Source organism: Heterodontus francisci, chromosome 5 (assembly GCF_036365525.1).
Source record: "Heterodontus francisci isolate sHetFra1 chromosome 5, sHetFra1.hap1, whole genome shotgun sequence".
NCBI lineage: Eukaryota > Metazoa > Chordata > Chondrichthyes > Heterodontiformes > Heterodontidae > Heterodontus > Heterodontus francisci.
The window spans coordinates 132455785-132474485 of NC_090375.1; the positions used below are offsets into that span (position 1 = coordinate 132455785).

The 18701-nt window shown below is 41.4% G+C and overlaps 1 protein-coding gene across 2 annotated transcripts in view; it reads right to left on the reverse strand.

Moving 5' to 3' along the window:
* Positions 1-18701, reverse strand: part of LOC137370056 (band 4.1-like protein 3) — a 384274-nt gene that overhangs the window by 153336 nt on the left and 212237 nt on the right. The window contains exon 3 of one of the 2 annotated variants that reach the window (XM_068032108.1): positions 2150-2298. Coding sequence is in view for 1 of the 2 variants with exons in the window: in XM_068032109.1 (XP_067888210.1) it covers positions 2150-2320 (171 nt within the window). In the remaining variant the exon portion in view is untranslated. Of the gene's footprint in view, positions 1-2149; positions 2336-18701 lie in introns of both variants that reach the window. The other variant, XM_068032109.1, reaches the window with a different exon arrangement.

An 18701-nucleotide genomic window follows, 5' to 3' on the forward strand; every position in this document is an offset into this window, starting at 1 on the left:
TTCATCCCTTTTGGGCTTGGCATTGCCTGGTGAATAACTCAGAGGGGTCTGTTTGACAGACTACTTGAGCAGATTATAAACTCAAGCAGATTTTGCCTTTAAATGATTTGAGAGTGTGGCCACTTGTTTCCCCAAAGACATAATTTGCCTGGTGGGAGTGGAGCTCGGAGGTTCTGTGCATACATGCAAGCACTAATGCACAGATCTTCACTCATTAGTGAAAATGCAGTTTGTAGCCATAGCTCAAAATATAAAACTGTCCTTATCAGGTACAAATTGCTCTCTGCAGCTATCGGTCTCTGACTCGGGCCACAATCTAACCACAACTACCAGTTAGAGAGATGACAATTGGCAGCATATATCCAGGGCAGGTGGGGGCGGGGTGTTCAAATATGTGGAAATATCTTTAATACCTAAATTCAGGTTTAAATTGGTGTCACGCAAGCCCCCACCTGCCAAGAATGAGGCACATTAATTTCGCTACATGGACATTAAATTTCAAATTGTTGCTGGACAGAGGAGAAGGCCTGTGACAAGGGATTTCCAGGCCCCTGGCTGGAAAGACATTCTTGCATATTAACAGGCCGTGCTTGGAACAAAGGAGCTATCCCCTGCTCCAATACAATCCACAAACAGACATGGTCAAACCAGTTAGTCACATGACTAACCTGCTTGGCAGTCTGGGTTTTTTTCTGAATTGTACTGTTTTGAACAGAGAGCCTGCAGAAAGCAGAATGCTCCTGGACTGAAGCAGACCTCCTCTCCTGCCTGTCCGTTCCCATCTCTTTCTCACGGAACTCCAAAACCCATTGAAGACACACGAGCCCCAAGAGAGAAAAGTCTCCGACAGTGAACAAGGTTTAAGTAGAATACTGGACCCCAACGAAAAGCAAGATCTACTTCCAATCACAACTCTACAAATATTGCCTCAAACTTTTCCACTTTACTTTTCTTCTGCTCTTTTCTGTCTCTATTTGCATGTGTGTATCACATATGCATGCCAGTGTGGGTGCAGCGTGTATCCCTAGGCGTTAAACTAATCAAGGTTTAAGTTTCATAAACTCCAACTTTTCTTCTTTAAACCCGAGAAAGCCAGTTTGTGCTGGTTTCTTTGTCTTATAATTGGAAAGCGGGGGAACAAAGATTCACCAAGGGAGAGCTAAAAACACTGTATTTGAAATAAAACCCTGTCACAGTAAGACCAGGTGAAGATTGAAAGGGAAACCTCGACCAGAAATTTGGATAACTTAAAAGTAAGAAGCACCTATGCTTAGTAAAAGTTAGTTTCTTTTAAGAACATAAAATTAGAGGAATTGTAGAAATTGTCTCAAAGAAACAAGCACTTTGTCTTCAAATTTAAAGTCCAGCTGAGTCAGACACTCCAACTGTCCAGCGTTTTGCTTTACCGATTTTAAGCCAGTTACTGACCTTAGTATTTCCTCATCCAACTAGCTAAAAGGGGCTATCACTTGGACAGATGTGCATATCAACCAAGCAACAAATGTTACAAACAGGGTGAAGTCCACAATCCCACCTGCTGTTTATTTGTAAGTTTAATGGATAAAGGAAGGTGCTGAGGTGAGATACATGACTAATTACTGTAAAAAAAATCTTATTTCTCGGAACATGGTCTACACTAATAGTAAGTGGATTACAGGTATAACAAATTATGAAATGAGGGGAATTTTACAGTACTTTCTATCCATTTTCATTTACACTCTGAAGGCCATTCATCCTGAAACAGGCCACAAATGGAGCCACTTTATCTGCTACGTATATTCACAAATTTTCACTGGACAGTTAAAGCCGTATTATGGAAGTCATCTGTTTGATATCACATTGAGAAACCTCACCAACTTGACAACCTGAGGACATATCAGCCTTCTAACTGCCAGTAAGGATTTAATGTCCATAGTACGCTCACAGCACTAAGCCAACAGCAAACTCGGATACTTCAGTAACATGGTGTCAGGACAAGATAATTTCAGTTTTAAATTCAGCTGTAATCAGAATTCATCACATTTCCAGCTCACATTTACTGCAATTACAGTAGCTCCAAGATCTAGTATTATGGAGAACTTTTTAAGGCTTAAAATAACTTCCATCTGACTTCACTTATCTAAAGAGGCCATGTAAAAATGTGACATGCCTGCTCCTTCGTCTCAGAATTGCCAATTCCTGCAGGGGGCCCGTCGACACCGTCTTCCTGCTGATGCTCGACGCTCTTCTGTTGTTCAGCTGCTGCCTCTTTTTTTTCAGAGGCTTCTTTCTGTTCCTGATCCTGCTTTGACTCAGAGTCTGAGCCCGGTTCCGTTGTCATGGTTGTAAATTAATCCTGGAAGAGAGATTCATTAGAGAAAATCAGTTTACACTTTCTTGGTACAGACACTAAAGGATACAGTTTCAACTTAACCTCTTGGGTTGAAGCACTGCCCAAACAACAGGGAAAATCCAGTGCAGTGTTTTGCACATCCCAAACAGAACCTGCTTTACATGCCTTCTTAAAATGATGGGAGGAAAGGTCAGCTGGTTTCTATACCAGGCACATCATCCTCCCCACCCAATTTTCTTCTTCCCTGCGGTGCACCCAGGTAATATTCAGTGCCCAGATGCTGCAAATGAAAATCTACCTGAAATACTTTTGATTGATGTTCTAGGTATCAAATCAGCGCACTGGGGCAAATGAAAAAACACCTCACAAAAACGGTTACCAATTTATGCACCTACTAATCAAGAACTGAAATCAGGCCTTGATGAGCTCCAGAGTAAAAGAGCACAACGCCTCCCCCACATCTCTCCTTAGAGAAGCCACTTAATTTCAGACTTTTTTCCCACCTTGAAAACATCACCTACTTCTGTCCAATCCACTGTTGCTGAAACCCTAATCCAAATCTTTATCATGTCAAAGATCAGCATCTTAAGCATTTGTCCTATCTCATACTCCACTTCCACAAACTATAACTCATTCAGGCAATTGAGACCCACATCACCTCCCACACAAAGTTCTGCACTCCCATCACTACTATCCTTGCCATCCACCCCCACACGTCACAGCAAATTAATTTACCAAATCTTTGCCCTTGCCTTCAAAACTGACTATCTCAGGTGATGTCCTCCTGCTAGTGCCTCACTCCTGCAGCTTACTATTGACTACCAATTTTCTGCTTCACCACAGACAGCCACTTTTTCAGTCACTATGGCCCTGCCCTCTGGAACACCCATCCTTACCACCTATCTCTCTCTGCCTCCTTTACTGCTTTCAAAAGCCTCCTGAAGATCTTTGACTATGCTTTCATTCACACAAACTTTCACTTTTCTTTTTCCCTCCTTATCGGTGTCTATTTTTAACCTCCACTAAGACCTCTTTCAGTATATGACAAGCATTGTAAGAATACAAAGTTGTAGTAGACATATATTAAAATGTTGGTTCTTGGTTTGTTTTATAATTCTTAGGATGTATCATGTTACAAAAATCAATTCCCACCACTCTAATAGAACTCCATTATAAGCATTTAATTCCCAGTCTATGTTGTATGATAGGCAAAAGCATTTTATCTGCCCTGAATTTTCTATGAACAGATTTCCATGGGCTAGCCATTTATACTTGAAATATGTAATCTAAGCAAGCGCATATCTTATGCAGGCATCAGAGAAACAACAAAATTGATTATTTAAAAGAATGGACCGGAATTTGCAGTGGTAACCGTGGCAAAACTGCCAGCATTCGCCATCATTAATCCACCAAAACTGAAGGCAACTTCTGTAGTTGGCAGAAGCGCAGAATAGCGTGGAAATCTAAAAGTTGTCAGTGATTCTATGCTTTTCTAGATGGTGTGCTGTTGAAGTCCCTGCAGACTGCAATCAATGGGAAATCTATGAATTAATGAGAACTTCCACTCTGACGCTGTTCATCTTGCTGTAAAACCCTTGAAAAAAATGTGCAATATTGAATGAGGTGCAATCGTTTCTTTTAAAAACATACTAGCTTCATAATTATTGCCAAACACCCTCACTGGCCCTGAAAAGCTAACTTTATATTTGTGGAATGTCAAATTTCCCCATAATTATAAAAATTCCACATATTCATAAAGTAATAAAATCTTTTTTAAAGCTGGTTTACACTATTATAACTTCTATCTCAATCTAAACAATCATTTATTGTGCTATCTGAAAACTTAAATTAAAAATAAAAGATAAGTGCTTTTAACTTGCTGGTTTGCTGACAGTGAGAATACTTCAATGTGACTGGCTGCTTATCCTGCTTGCTGACATCACTGCTGCTGCACGCCTGGAGGTCCCCTTGACTTGGCACCAGATTTAAGCTGGCATCGGCAACGAGGAAGTCCACAACACGGAGATCGCTAGATGCTTGTGGGCATCTTTCTTCAAGGTCAGCAGTCAGCACCATTGCTTCACTGCTGACCTCAAAATCAGGGCCCACAGCACAAGTTCAAATTTCAGCTTGATACTGAAGACTCAACATTTTTGGGACCATATTCTGCAGATTTTAGGTGCGTCAATCTGCGCATAAATAATGAGTGCCATCCTAAACAAAGCATTTTATCCATTCTGTAAGTATTGGATTAGTTTGCGCAGATTATTATTGATAATATACCAAAATATGAAACCAAAGCACTTTACCAATTTTAAAACCAGCAGCATAAAAGTGAGACAGTTGCTTTCACAAATTAAGTGAACATAATATAGATGCTTCCAGGATTTAATTAAAAAAAAGTTCCAAGAAAGGGTGATGCATCCTAAGAAAACAAAAACATTTTTTTAATATAAAGTATAAATTTATTTTCCGTTCTAAGCGAACAAATTGCCATTCGTTGTTTTCTGGAGCTTAGAATCCAGATATTTTAACAGAGCTGGGTAGTCAGTCATCTGAATAGATATTTCAGGTGGTCACATTAAGAACGAGTATATGGGAATTAGGCAATGCAAGGAAACCTTCATATATTTTGTCATATCTACTAATAAGGCAAGCAATTATAAATCTAACTTAATAAAAGCTCATATCCTTTTCAGCTTGTCAATACTTTTTCTTTTCCTAAACCACAAATTTAGACCGACATTCTACTGATGCATCTTTTCATTTAGCTCTACGTTCTATCCCCAAGAAAATATTTATTTCTAACTTGGTATAATAAGAGATTCTTTTTGAAAAAGAGAAGATTCAACATCTCACTCTGATGCCGTTGTTTTGCGGAAGACTGGCAGAAACCCCCATTTACGCACTCTTGGCAAATGAAAGGGAGCACAGCACAAGCATCTCAAAGGAATCACCCAGCCAAAGTTTCTTTAAAATATCACAGCTCACCACTGGGAATTTTGAAAAGGTTTAGATGTGTGGGAAATGTTGGGTTTTCATCTTTCAGTTAGTTACACTTCGATTGTTTTGTCAGCTCTGCCCCAGCCATGCCTTCATCCTTCAACCTATGCTTCGTGCACTGTTTGCTGTCTCAGCTTAGACATGTGTACAAACTTTGGCAAAATTATATACAATAAAATGAGGTTTTGAACACCTGCTGCATTCTGACGAAACAGCATGGGGTAATTTTACCTAACCCACCTAAAGTCAATGAAGTCATCCCATGGTTTCCCACAAGGCAATTCAGATCAATTCCCCCCCTCGCCCATATAATTCACTTCAAATACCACAGTGTAATCTTTAGAATAATACAGTAGTCTCCGAAAGAAATGTATAAGTCTGAATCAGGTAGGAATCTCATGAATGTCGGCTAATCAGGACCCTATTACATATGATAGGTCCCTCCCACAGCCATTTTTATCATTTACTGGGCAGAGCAACCAGCATGGATGTTCCATTCAGTAGTTTCTGGACCAAAAGCAGAGGCCCTCCACGCTAAGTAAAACAAAAGCACAAATTAGTTTTGTGGGACCAAGCATTGAAGGAATGTTCCAAGAGACGATATGAATAATAGCATGAGCTGCTGCCACCCTGGGATCACCACCACCCCTCACCCCCCACCTTTCGTATTCCCCAAACACTCTCAACCCCACATCCCAAAGACTTACCTTGGTGCCCAATATCGTGCTGGTCAGAGCCCAGTGAACTGCCTTTGGATGCCCATTTTGGGCAGACAGCTCATGAGCTCCAGTTCAATGAGACCTGCCGTTAAAACTAGAGTAGTCTCCTGTTGCATCCTCCCAGGCAGTCAGTCTACATGTTCTGCCAACCAAGTGCCTGACAGGTAAAGCTCCCCCATACATTTTAAGAGGTGTCATGCAGCTGACATTCTCTCATTTCTCTGCTTTCTACGGATGCCTCACAAGCAGCAGTTGCAGCTCTCAGCAGCCAGTACCTGTGTTCCTCATTTCAGCCATCACAAGTACTTGCAAAGGTAAATCCGCCAGTCAGTTTGAGGTGGGTGTACTTGGTGATGCACAAAAACAGCAGTGAGTAGCAGACGGTGGCAGTGGAAGAGCAAGAACCTTCTGGCAGGCAAGTCAGCATCCTTCCTCAGCTGCCGAGCCCTGGAATTTGGACCTTACAAACTCAACATTGAAAAAGAAAATGCTATTTCAACACCAACATTTTTGCGGTCATTAGAGTGTGCAAACTTCCAGCAACTGTGCAATGATAATTTAGCAGAGCTGCAGTGAACCATGGAGCATGGGCAAATCTAGGGTCATCTGCAATGCAGCGGCCAATGGTAGTGACCCAAAGTCAAGCTGGATAACCTCTTGTGAATGCTCAGGCTGCTACTATGGATTTTCAGTTCTAATCTCCCAAGATGCTCTCTTCTGCTGTTTCAACATGCTAGATGATTGAAGTAAGAGTGCTTATGCGTGTTTCTCTGCCCTCATTGCTGCCGAGATATCTACTACATGCAGATCACTGGACATGCTGAGAGGGTGCCCTTTGACAGAAATATGCTTGGAGTCAGCACAGAAATGGTTGATGCCTGTTAAAATGATGTCACGTTGGACCCTACTGCCCACCCCCTCACCAAATGGTAAAAGATGGGCTAGGAAACTAACAAGACGAGACAGCCACTGAAGCTTCAAGCATGATGCAAGTAGCTGCAGGGCCACTTCATCACCCAAGATGAAGGAGGCAGACGACCACCTGAATCACAGAAGACTGCCACTGACACACAGCTGAGAGCCTTCTCACTTAGTTCTGCCACAGGAAAAGCCTGGAAGTACACCAAAAATGCATCACTACCTACAGGAAGCAGAAGGCACACATGAATTGTGCACATGTAGCACAATAAAAGTGGATTTAATTTATCTCAGTGCAGAGTTTCTTTTATATGAAGAAGATTGAGGCAACAACACATCACTACGTTCATTACCACTTAAAAGCATGAAATACAGTAATTGAGATGCTATTGAAACAACCCCAGCATTAAGCAAACAGGAACTTGCCAAACATCACAGGACTCTAATACCCAGATAAATGCCATAGTGCTCCTAGAGATGAAATCAACATTGAGCCAATTTACAGATCCTTGCTATTTTAAGGATCATCCTATTCAACAGAACTCTTCAAAAGACTTTCTCTTAAGTTAGTTTTGCTGTAACACTGGAAACCATGATTCAACTGCTGCATGTTCTTGGAAATAGATGTTTTCTATTTTTGACTTGAAAACTAGTGAAAAACTCTCAAAATTCAGAGAAAAAAAACTAACTTAAAATTGCACCTTCTCTTCAGTGCTCAGTCTGAATGGATAGAATCTATGCAAGCCAGTACTTGCACCCAATGGTCAGGATATTCAAAAGACAGCAAAAAAAACCCTTATGTGCACGTAAATTCATGTTAAGTTAAGCTACCACTCAGAAGGCCATGTGGAAGATAGCAATGGAGAGTAGGAATCTTCCAGCAAGATCAGCATAGTTGCTGCAAGATCAAATCCCACCAGCAAAATTATACTGCCAATCACAAAATTTACCCTTTGAAAACTATTCCATTTATAAAAAAATATTAGCACTGTGACAATTCAGTATTTTCTGTAGCAATGTCACATTCTTAGCTTGAAGGCCAGTTAATTCATCAATCTTGGGAGCAACTGACAGCTTCTTACAAGAGCTTTTGGTCAGGTTTCACATTGTACATAAACATTTTCTGAAATTACAACGAGATCCTTCATGGAAACTATGTCGTTTTCACATAGGGAGTAAAGCGACAATGGGGAAAACTAATTAAAGCTTACAGTTATTATCTTGGTGAGTATATTCTTTTGCTTACCCTATTCCAAAAGTATAGAGTTAAACTAAATTCTGATTTGTACACATACCTTTCACCCCTGCGCATTTTTATGTTTGCGAAAATTATAACATTTACAGGTAGTTCCTAATTTAAACTATAGAAAGCTTACTTTTAAAACTGCAAATTTGCAGAACTCATTAAATATTCATTCACATTTTATGTTGTACTATATTATTTACATGCATTATGGTTCCATGCTCAATTAAAATTACCTTGTTGTACTGAAAATGTGTTACTGCCTGTTCCAAGGAAACTGTTGTTATTTATGCAGGTAACTATAAAAAGACCATAATTTAACATCTACAGTGTTCAGGTCCCTAAAATGTATAACTCCTTCACAAAACCTGGCAATACTGCCATCAAGTTACTTACAATAGTCTCTAATAATTAGGATTGGATTTCCTTACTGTAGAATAATGCCCATATTGTGGGAAAGTCTTACTTAACTCAGCAGTGACAGTAATGAAATCCTGTACTTCAATTATAAACAGCCAGTACTTCGCTAAAGAACTATGTATAAATATATACAGATATCTTATTAACAGGAAGGCAAAGGGAGTAGGGTTCAGAATGCAACAGTTATGGCTGAACTAACAGCAATACATTCTTTCCATAATGAAAGCATCTTCCCCAGAGTCCTGATTTTACTAACATAAGCAAATTGCACTGCATTAAAACTGCATTTACTGATCCTGCAGATAGGTTACTCAATACACATCATCTGTCCTTATACATACATGCATCCGAAATTAAAATAAATCAAATTCCAAGGAGTGGCTAAAAACTAAACAGACCAAGTTAATGCAACAGGTTGCATTTTTTCCAATTATCTTGGGTCTCCCCCAACCCTGAATAATTGGCATCTGATTAGAAACAAAGAGGTATGCGGCATTTATGTGACATCTTAGAGAGGTGCAAGTTATATTAAATGTCAGAACTTTTTGTTTAAAATAGAGTTACTTGCATCATGATGACATCTTAGAGTGACACATTTCAGCAAGAAACAAATTCTGACAGATACTTTATTTCGAATATGTTCTTCATTTAGTTTTGTAATGCATACATTACCATTGTGATATATTTATGGACTGCTAGTGATTTCGATTCTACAAAACTGTTAAGTACCAAAAGAAAAAAAGTCTTGCTTTTACATTGTGCCTTTCACGACCTCAGGATGTCCGAAAATGCTTTAAATGACATGCTTTTGAAGTGCATTTACTATTGTAATGTTTTCTGATACCGATTGAGGGATAAATATTGGCTAGAACACCTGGGAACCCCGCCGCCCCACCCCGCCACCCACCCCCCCCCTCTTCAAAATAGCGCATGGGAAATTTTACATCCATTCAAGCAGGCTGATCAGGCCTCATTTAATGTCTCATCTGAAAGACAGCACCTCCCAACAGCGCACTACTCTCCCTCAGGACTGCACAGGAGTGTCAGCCTTGATTTTTACCTTCAAATCCTGGTGTGGGATGTGAACCCACAATCTTCTGACTCAGAAGCCAGAGTGCCACCAACTGAGCCATAGCTGACACATATCACCAGACAGCGGTTACTACAAAATACAAAGCTGGAGTACTCTATGAAAGGAGCATGTACACTTTCTGTCCATGGGACGATTTCTTTATGAGGAGACTTATGATTTCACTACTATGCAGGGAAATCTCCCTCAAACTGAAAAATTCTTGGGTCTTTATCCCCCTATGCAAAACTAGCACACATAAACCATGACAATTCCACTAGTACTTAATCCTTACCTTTGCTCACAAAACAGAAAGCAACATTTATAAAGTTACACAGCACAAAAGAAAACCCTTTCAATATTCAGCCAGCAAGCACCATATCCTTTTATTTTCAGTCAAAAGGTGCCCAATATTTTTGTCTAAATAAACCCATCCCATACCTCATCATTGCTAGTTTCTAAAAAACTATTTTTCAACTAAGGAAAGACGTTAAACCAAGGCCCTGTCTGACCTTTTAGATGGACGTAGAAGATCCTATGACACTATTTCTAAGAGCAAGAAAGTTATCTCTGGTGTCCTGGCCAATATTTAGCCCTCAATCAACATCAAAAAAACATTTTCCAGTCATCGTCATCATTGCGCACAGCAAGCTCCCACAAACAGCAATTTGGCTGCCATGTTTCCTACGTTACAACAGTGACTGCACTTCAAAAGTACTTCATTGGCTGTAAAGCACTTAGAGACATCAGTGGTCATGAAAAGCGCTATATAAACGGAAGTCTTTCTTTTCACTAATTGATATGCATTTGACTCATATTAACTTAAGAGGGTCCATGCTGAAATGGCACTACCAACTGCTATTTATAGGTATTAGATTGGGTACCATTTTATGCACTGCAGTCTGAAAGTAATGGAGCAAGCTACAGTAACGCTGACCGATCGAAACCAAATTATGAAAATAAATATACATACATTGGTTGCAAAGGAAAATGTTCCAACACAAAATGTGGCTAGTTGTTAAGTGAAATCAATGCCTGTGGCTTTCCTTTCACAATACAAACTAATAGGAAAAGGCCTTCAAAAACCTGTTTTGTTTGCCAGCATTTTAATTACATTCTAATTATATTAGTTAATATCAAGTATCTTGTACAACTTCAATTAATTTGTAGCTCAATCGAAAAAGAGGAGATATGAGATAGGTTGGCTATACTTAAAAGTTGGTGAGTCATCAGGACCGATGAGATGCATCCAAGGATACTGAGGGAAGTAAGGGTGGAAATTGCAGAGGCACTGGCTACAATCTTCCAATCCTCCTTAGATGCTGTAGTAGTGCCAGAGGGCTGAAGAATTGCAAACGTTATACCCTTGTTCAAAAAAAGGGCGTTAGGATAAGCCCAGCAACTACAAGCCAGTCAGTTTAACCTCAGTTGTGGGAAAGCTTTTAGAAACAATAATTCGGGACAAAATTAAGAGTCACTTGGACAAATTAGAATGTGGATTAAATAAGGAAAGTCAGTACAGATTTGTTGAGGGCAAATTGTGTTTTAACTAACTTGCTTGAGTTTTTTGATGAGGTAACAGAGATGTGGTCTACATGGACTTCAAAAAGACATTTGATAAAGTGCCACATAAAAGGCTTTTTGGCAAAATTAAAGCTCATAGAATACAAGGGACAGTAGTAGCATGGATACGAAGTTGACTGAGTGACAAGAAGCAGATAGTAGTGGTGAATGGTTATTTCTTGGATTGGAGAAAGGTATATAGTGTGGATCCTCAGGGGTCAATGTTAGGACCACTGCCTTTCTTGATATATATTCATGACCTAAACTAGGGCATTCAGGGCACTATTTCAAAATTTGAGGAAGAGACAAAACTTGAAAGCATTGTGAACTGTGAGGAGGATAGTGGAAGAATGAGAGGCAATATAAATTAAAGGATATAATTCTAAAGTGGGTGCAAGAGCAGAGGAACCTGGGGGTATATGTGCACAAATCAATGAAGGTGCCAGACCAGGTTGAAAAGCGTTTAATAAAGCTTACAGGATCCTGAGCTTTATAAATAGGGGCAGACAGTGCAAAAGCAAGGAAGTTATGATGAACCTGTATAAAACACTGATTTGACCTCAACTGGAGTATTGTGTCCAAGTCTGGGAACCACACTTTAGGTAGGAGGTGAAGGCATTGGAGAGGGTGCAAAAAAGATTCATGAGAATGGTTGCAGGGATGAAGAACTTCAGTTACATGGATTGACTGGAGAAGCTGGGCTGTTCTTCTTGAAGAGAAGATTAAGAGATGTAATAGAGGTGTTCAAAATCATGAGGAATCTAGACAGAATAATTAAGGAGAGACTGCATCCATTGCAGAGGGGTCGCGAACCAGAGGACACAGATTTAAGGTGATTAGTAAAAGAAGCAATGACGACATAAGGAAAAGCTTTTTATGCAGTGATGGTTAAGATCTGAGTAAGTGGTGGAGGCAGATTCAATCAAGGCCTTTCAAAAGAGAATTGGATAATTATCTAAAGAGAAAAAAATTTGCACTGCTACAAGAAAAGGCAAGTGAGTGGGATGAGGTGAGGCACTCTTGCAAGGAGCAGGCATGAACACGACGGGCTGAATGGCCTCCTTCTATGCCATTACCATTCTATGATTCTATGGCATGGATTTTACCTTAGGCGGGCAGGAATTCGCTGATGTAAAAGTTGGTGGCGAACCTGCTCCCGCCTAGCCCGGGAAACCGTCCCGCATTTTACGGGTCCCCGGGCTTTAATTGTCCCGAGGCGGGACTTACACCCGCTTGATGGAGGAGGTGCCGCCTCATTGAGCTGTCGGCCTATCAGCGGGCCGGCAGCTCTTAGTCCCAGCAATGCCACCGGGAGCACTGGCCACTGCTGGGACCGCAGCCCAGCCAACCAGATGGATCCAGGAGTGAAGGTAAGTTGGGCATTCCTCACCAGGGGTTCGGTCCTTCCCTGATGAGGTTAGGGTGGTCGTTTGGGGGGAGGGGGGGGCATCTGGGTCCCGGGGGTCGGTTGGGAGGCGGGGGTGCCCCTCAATCGGGCACCCTGTGCCCAACTGCCATGGCCCCTCAGCCCACTTCCCGGGGTACAGAAAGGCCGGCAGCTTTCGCTGGGTGGCCTTTCATGTCGCCAGCACGCCTGCTTTCCATGGGTAAAATACCCGTGGAGGCAGGCGTGGTCCTTTAAGTGGCCACTTAAGGGCCTTGATTGGCCTCGGGCGGGTGGGCCGTACCCCACCCCCCCCCACCAACCCCACTCGACCGCCGTAAAATCAACCGGAGGCGGGAGTGGGGCGGGTAGGCCTCCCGGAGTCTCCCGTTCAATTTTACGCCACCCCCAAGGCACCAACCGACCTGCTGGCGCGGCGTATAATTCAGCCCTATGACTCTAAGAGCTAACAGTAGTGACAACTGTGCAAGGCATCATTTGTCAACTTCAGCAATGATAAGTGGCATCAATCAAAAAATCTTGTTGCTGCTCAGCAATTGTACCTGCTGATACAGCTAAGGCTGCTACAAATGTATGTGAGCAGTCTAAAGTGACGAGTCTACTACTAACTTCACCCCTCTCCCACAGGATAAGTATCTCGCCTCTGCTCACCGATTTCTCTTAGTTGGGGCAGCTGGAGATTGGGAGTTGTCCATCTGTGAAATCCAAAAAGGGCAAATAATGTTTTTCTTTCAGTATTAATTTTGCTTTGAACCTTCCTATGTGAGGGGACAAACAGGACATCAGAAAGTTATGTTTTCTACCAATGTCACTATGGGCAGCTGCCAACATGAAATGCAAATTAAGATAACATCCAGCCGGCTAATCAATGAAATATCAATTGGTCATCCGACAGGAGTACAAACATCGTTGCTTTTATTAAGGTCAGAAAAACTAGTCAAACAGTTGACATACCACTTTAATAGCTTTAAGTAACGAAATGAACAATTTTGATCTTCTGCAAAGATAACTATACAGCATTTCCCCATATTAACCTTAGATTGTGTTGATGCACTGAACTTTTACATTTCTGCATGGTAACCGAAGTATTATTGCCACATGGATGAACAGTTCCCCCATGGATCACTGCTAAAAAGGAAACCAGATGCACACATTTACTGGAAGCCCATTTTTGAAATGGACAGAGAGATGCATGGATGATTTTCAAAAGGAAACACAAGACTGCGGAGATGAAATCAAGTACAAGAATTGTTTCAAGACATCAAGTTGACGCATCCAGGTTAAAAATTCATGACTGAATTAAGGATGATTCTCAGAATTTTCTTTAAGTAAAGGCACCCACCACTTGGCAAGCAGAAGTCACATCTGAAAAAGTTGGATATTTAGTGAAAAACTAACCAATGGAGCATTTAAAGTTACTGAAGTGATAAGTCTGTGCTCATGCCGACACCGAATTAGTATTATTCCCCCATCTCCATATAACCCTCTATTAATGTAATAGCATTAATAAATCCTTCACAGGAATTAGACGAAGGAAATTTTGACCATCTCAGACCATCGCACTATACCTACTGCTTAAATTCAAATATATAGCATTTTTACGCATATACAAGCAACAATGATTCAAATCAATGGTAAATGTAATCCAATAAAACTGCAAAAATAAGAGGATAAATCAGAATTGAACTATTATAATCTTTAATTAGGAAGAGATGTTAACCTTTCAAAAAGAAATGAGAATTGCTGATTAATACAAGTTTGTGAATTGGGTTTTCCTACAATACTGAAACTGACATTATATGGGGAATGTGATCTGGAAATACATGAATCCGGTTTGACATTATATGACACGAGTTTTCATCAATGGCCATTCCAGTATCCCGTTCAATTCTGACAATGAAATTATTCTACCAATGCTTTGGAAGAGTCTGCCATTTCTTAAATGGTAATAGGTCAGAGGCATGAAATGAAAGCCCAGCACACTAGTCTACTGTAAGTTAATCAATTCTATTGCACTGAAATTCCATCTACAGCACATACTAAATGGAAATCAGATGCAAATGAAACTAGTCATAACTTGACACCACATCAGTGAATGTCTTTGTGCAACAGCACAGCATATGGGAGTCTTAATTGTTTAATATCACCTAAATTGGAAACCACCTCCTTTGAGAAACTGCATCCTGGATAGCAAAACGAGTAGAACTGTAATTTTGGCTTTACATTGACAAATTATTCATTACATTTGTGTTTTTAACCAAATTGATTTATATTTTCCATCTGTAGATCTTCTAGTTTCTTAAGGAAGGTTTCTCAAGGGCGGCACAGTGGCGCAGTGGTTAGCACTGCAGCCTCACAGCTCTGGCGACCCGGGTTCAGTTCTGGGTACTGCCTGTGCAGAGTTTGCAAGTTCTCCCTGTGACCACGTGGGTTTCGGCCGGGTGCTCCGGTTTCCTCCCACTGCCAAAGACTTGCATTTTGATACGTAAATTGGCCATTGTAAACTGCCCCTAGTGTAGGTTGGTGGTATGAGAATGGTGGATATGTGGTAGGGAATATGGGATTAATGTAGGATTAGTATATAAATGGGTGATTGTGGTTGGCACAGACTCGGTGGACCGAAGGGCCTGTTTCAGTGCTGTATCTCTCTATGACTCTAAGATTGAAAACTCAGTCTTCAATTTCTCCCAGTATTGCTTTGTGATTGAATGACTTGGTTTTAGGCCTCTCCTTCAGTCCAGGGTAAAACAATCTACTCTGCATTCTCCATCCAAATGAAAAATAATGCAAATGCCTATAGTTTTGTCACCAGACTGGTATTAGGTATTAAAGAAATAATTGCACTTAAAAGCCAATATATTTTAACATTGAGCAACATATTTCTTTTGCAATTATGCTTAATTCTTCATTTGAAACTGCAGGTACCACAGCCACTACCAGTAACACACCAGTAATAACTAACACTTTGCTTTAGTGTAATTTAGCTCAAAATGCTACTTCAGGAACAACCCAATTCCACACAAGATCAGGGGGCAGGTTGTTCATCCTTGCCTGTCTAAGAGCGAAGTCCAATGTACGGAAAGTCCTCATCAGGGAACTCGTCTTTGCTGACGATGCTGCTTTAACATCTCACACGGAAGAGTGCCTGCAGAGTCTCATCGACAGGTTTGCGGCTGCCTGCAATGAATTTGGCCTAACCATCAGCCTCAAGAAAACGAACATCATGGGGCAGGACATCAGAAATGCTCCATCCATCAATATTGGCGACCACGCTCTGGAACTGGTTCAAGAGTTCACCTACCTAGGCTCAACTATCACCAGTAACCTGTCTCTAGATGCAGAAATCAACAAGCGCATGGGAAAGGCTTCCACTGCTATGTCCAGACTGGCCAAGAGAGTGTGGGAAAATGGCGCACTGACACGGAACACAAAAGTCCGAGTGTATCAAGCCTGTGTCCTCAGTACCTTGCTCTATGGCAGCGAGGCCTGGACAACATATGTCAGCCAAGAGCGACGTCTCAATTCTTTCCATCTTCGCTGCCTCCGGAAAATACTTGGCATCAGGTGGCAGGACCGTATCTCCAACACAGAAGTCCTCGAGGCAGCCAACATCCCCAGCTTATACACACTACTGAGTCAGCGGCGCTTGAGATGGCTTGGCCATGTGAGCCGCATGGAGGATGGCAGGATCCCCAAAGACACATTGTACAGCGAGCTCACCACTGGTATCAGACCCATCGGCCGTCCATGTCTCCGCTTTAAAGATGTCTGCAAACGCGACATGAAATCGTGTGACAATGATCACAAGTCGTGGGAGTCAGTTGCCAGCGTTCGCCAGAGCTGGCGGACAGCCATAAAGGCGGGGCTAAAGCGTGGCGAGTCGAAGAGACTTAGCAGTTGGCAGGAAAAAAGACAGAGGCGCAAGGGAAGAGCCAACTGTGTAACAGCCCCGACAATCAAACTTTTCTGCAGCACCTGTGGAAGAGCCTGTCACTCTAGAATTGGCCTTTACAGCCACTCCAGGCGCTGCTTCACACACCACTGACCACCTCCAGGCGCTTACCCATTGTCTCTCGAGATAAGGAGGCCAAAGAAAAGATCTGTGTGTATCTTTCACAGCTGAAGTGGGAACAAAAAAAAAATAATTCACAGCCATTATATTTTACTGAAACCCCAATACGGATATGTGCTACATTTCAAAGAAAACCATTAAATAGAACTTCCATAGTACTTGTCAGCTTTCATTCAGTGGTAACACTCTTGACGGTCAGAAATTTGTGGTTTTAGGTCCAACTCTAGAGACTTGAACACATGTTCTAAGTGGACATTTCAGTGCAGTACCAAATGCTTCCAGGCCTGCTGAGCATTTCCAGCATTTTTTGTTTTTACTTCAAATGTACGCCACTGGCTGTAAAGTGCTTTGAGGGCTCCCAAGTTGTGGAAAGCACTATATAAATGCAGGTACTTTCCGTTCAAATCAAGTGGTTCACCTACCATCTTTCAGATGAAACGTTGAACTGAGGTATACGTAAAAAATTGTGATACAATTTTGAAGTCAACCAGGGGAATTCTCCCCCGTCTCGAACAGTATTTATCCCACAATCAACAGCACAAAAAAAAACTCATTATTTCATTGCTGTGTGTGGAACCTTGCTGGGTGCAAAATGGCTGCCACATTTCCAACACTGCAGCAGTGACTACACCCAAAATATCTGTAGTGTTCATTTCCATACTGCGGTCGAAAAAGGCGCCATATAAATGCACGTCCTTTCTTTCTTTATAATGATGTACCTTTTGGGCTATATTACACTAAAGTCCAAAGAGATGGGAATTGGACTTTGGAGGCAGCTGGAGTATATTTTGGGTTAAGGACAGATCATTTAAAAATTGGTGGGAATAGTATGGAGGGGAAATACAAAATGGAGTTCTGAGTTGACAAACGGAAATATTTTGTATTGTGATTAAATAAAGGATGTTACTAACACATCCTAAGCGAAGAGTTTACATTTAGAACCAAAATTGTGATCCAAGGTGAATGAAGATTTATTTTGGTCTCCGCAAATCTGACGAACAAAAATCCATCACCGTGCTTAGGAATCCTTAAAGTAAATGTAGATTTCGTACTACACACACATATATACACGTGTCACAGTTATATCACTGGACTAGCAACCCAACCTTGGTGTGCATGAATTGGCTGTCATATTTCCTACATTACAACAGTGACGACACTTCAGAAGTATTTTTCCATCCTACTCCTTTTGACCTACTTAAAACCTGTTAGTTTAGAGATACAGCACTGAAACAGGTCCTTCGGCCCACCGAGTCTGTGCCGACCATCAACCACCCATTTACACTACACTAATTCCATATTCCTACCACATCCCCACCTGTCGCTATATTTCCCTACCACCTACCTATACTAGGGGCAATTGCTAATGGCCAATTTACCTATCAACCTGCAAGTCTTTGGCATGTGGGAGGAAACCGGAGCACCCGGAGGAAACCCACGCAGACACAGGGAGAACTTGCAAACTCCACACAGGCAGTACCTGGAATTGAACCCGGGTCACTGGAGCTGTGAGGCTGCGGTGCTAACCACTGCTTTTAAATTTTTCCCAGTTCTGATGAAAGGTCATCGATCCGAAATGTTAATGGGTGTTTTGCTCTCCACAAATGCTTCCAGGCCTGCTGAGCATTTCCAGCATTTTTTGTTTTTACTTCAAATGTACGCCACTGGCTGTAAAGTGCTTTGAGGGCTCCCGAGTTGTGGAAAGCACTATATAAATGCAGGTACTTTCCGTTCAAATCAAGTGGTTCAGAGAAATGGCCAAAATAAAAATTTGTGTATGATTTATTTTCAGCTGCGTCCAATGCCTTCCTACCATACTAAAAGCAGAGTTAATTCATCAAAATAAGAACATAAATAGTTTGGCAAAATGCAATCTGCTTAGAACAGCAGATGGAGTGTTTTGAGTTTCACTTGCTATCCGTTGAACCAACCAAAATATAGCTTAGAAACTTCCCTA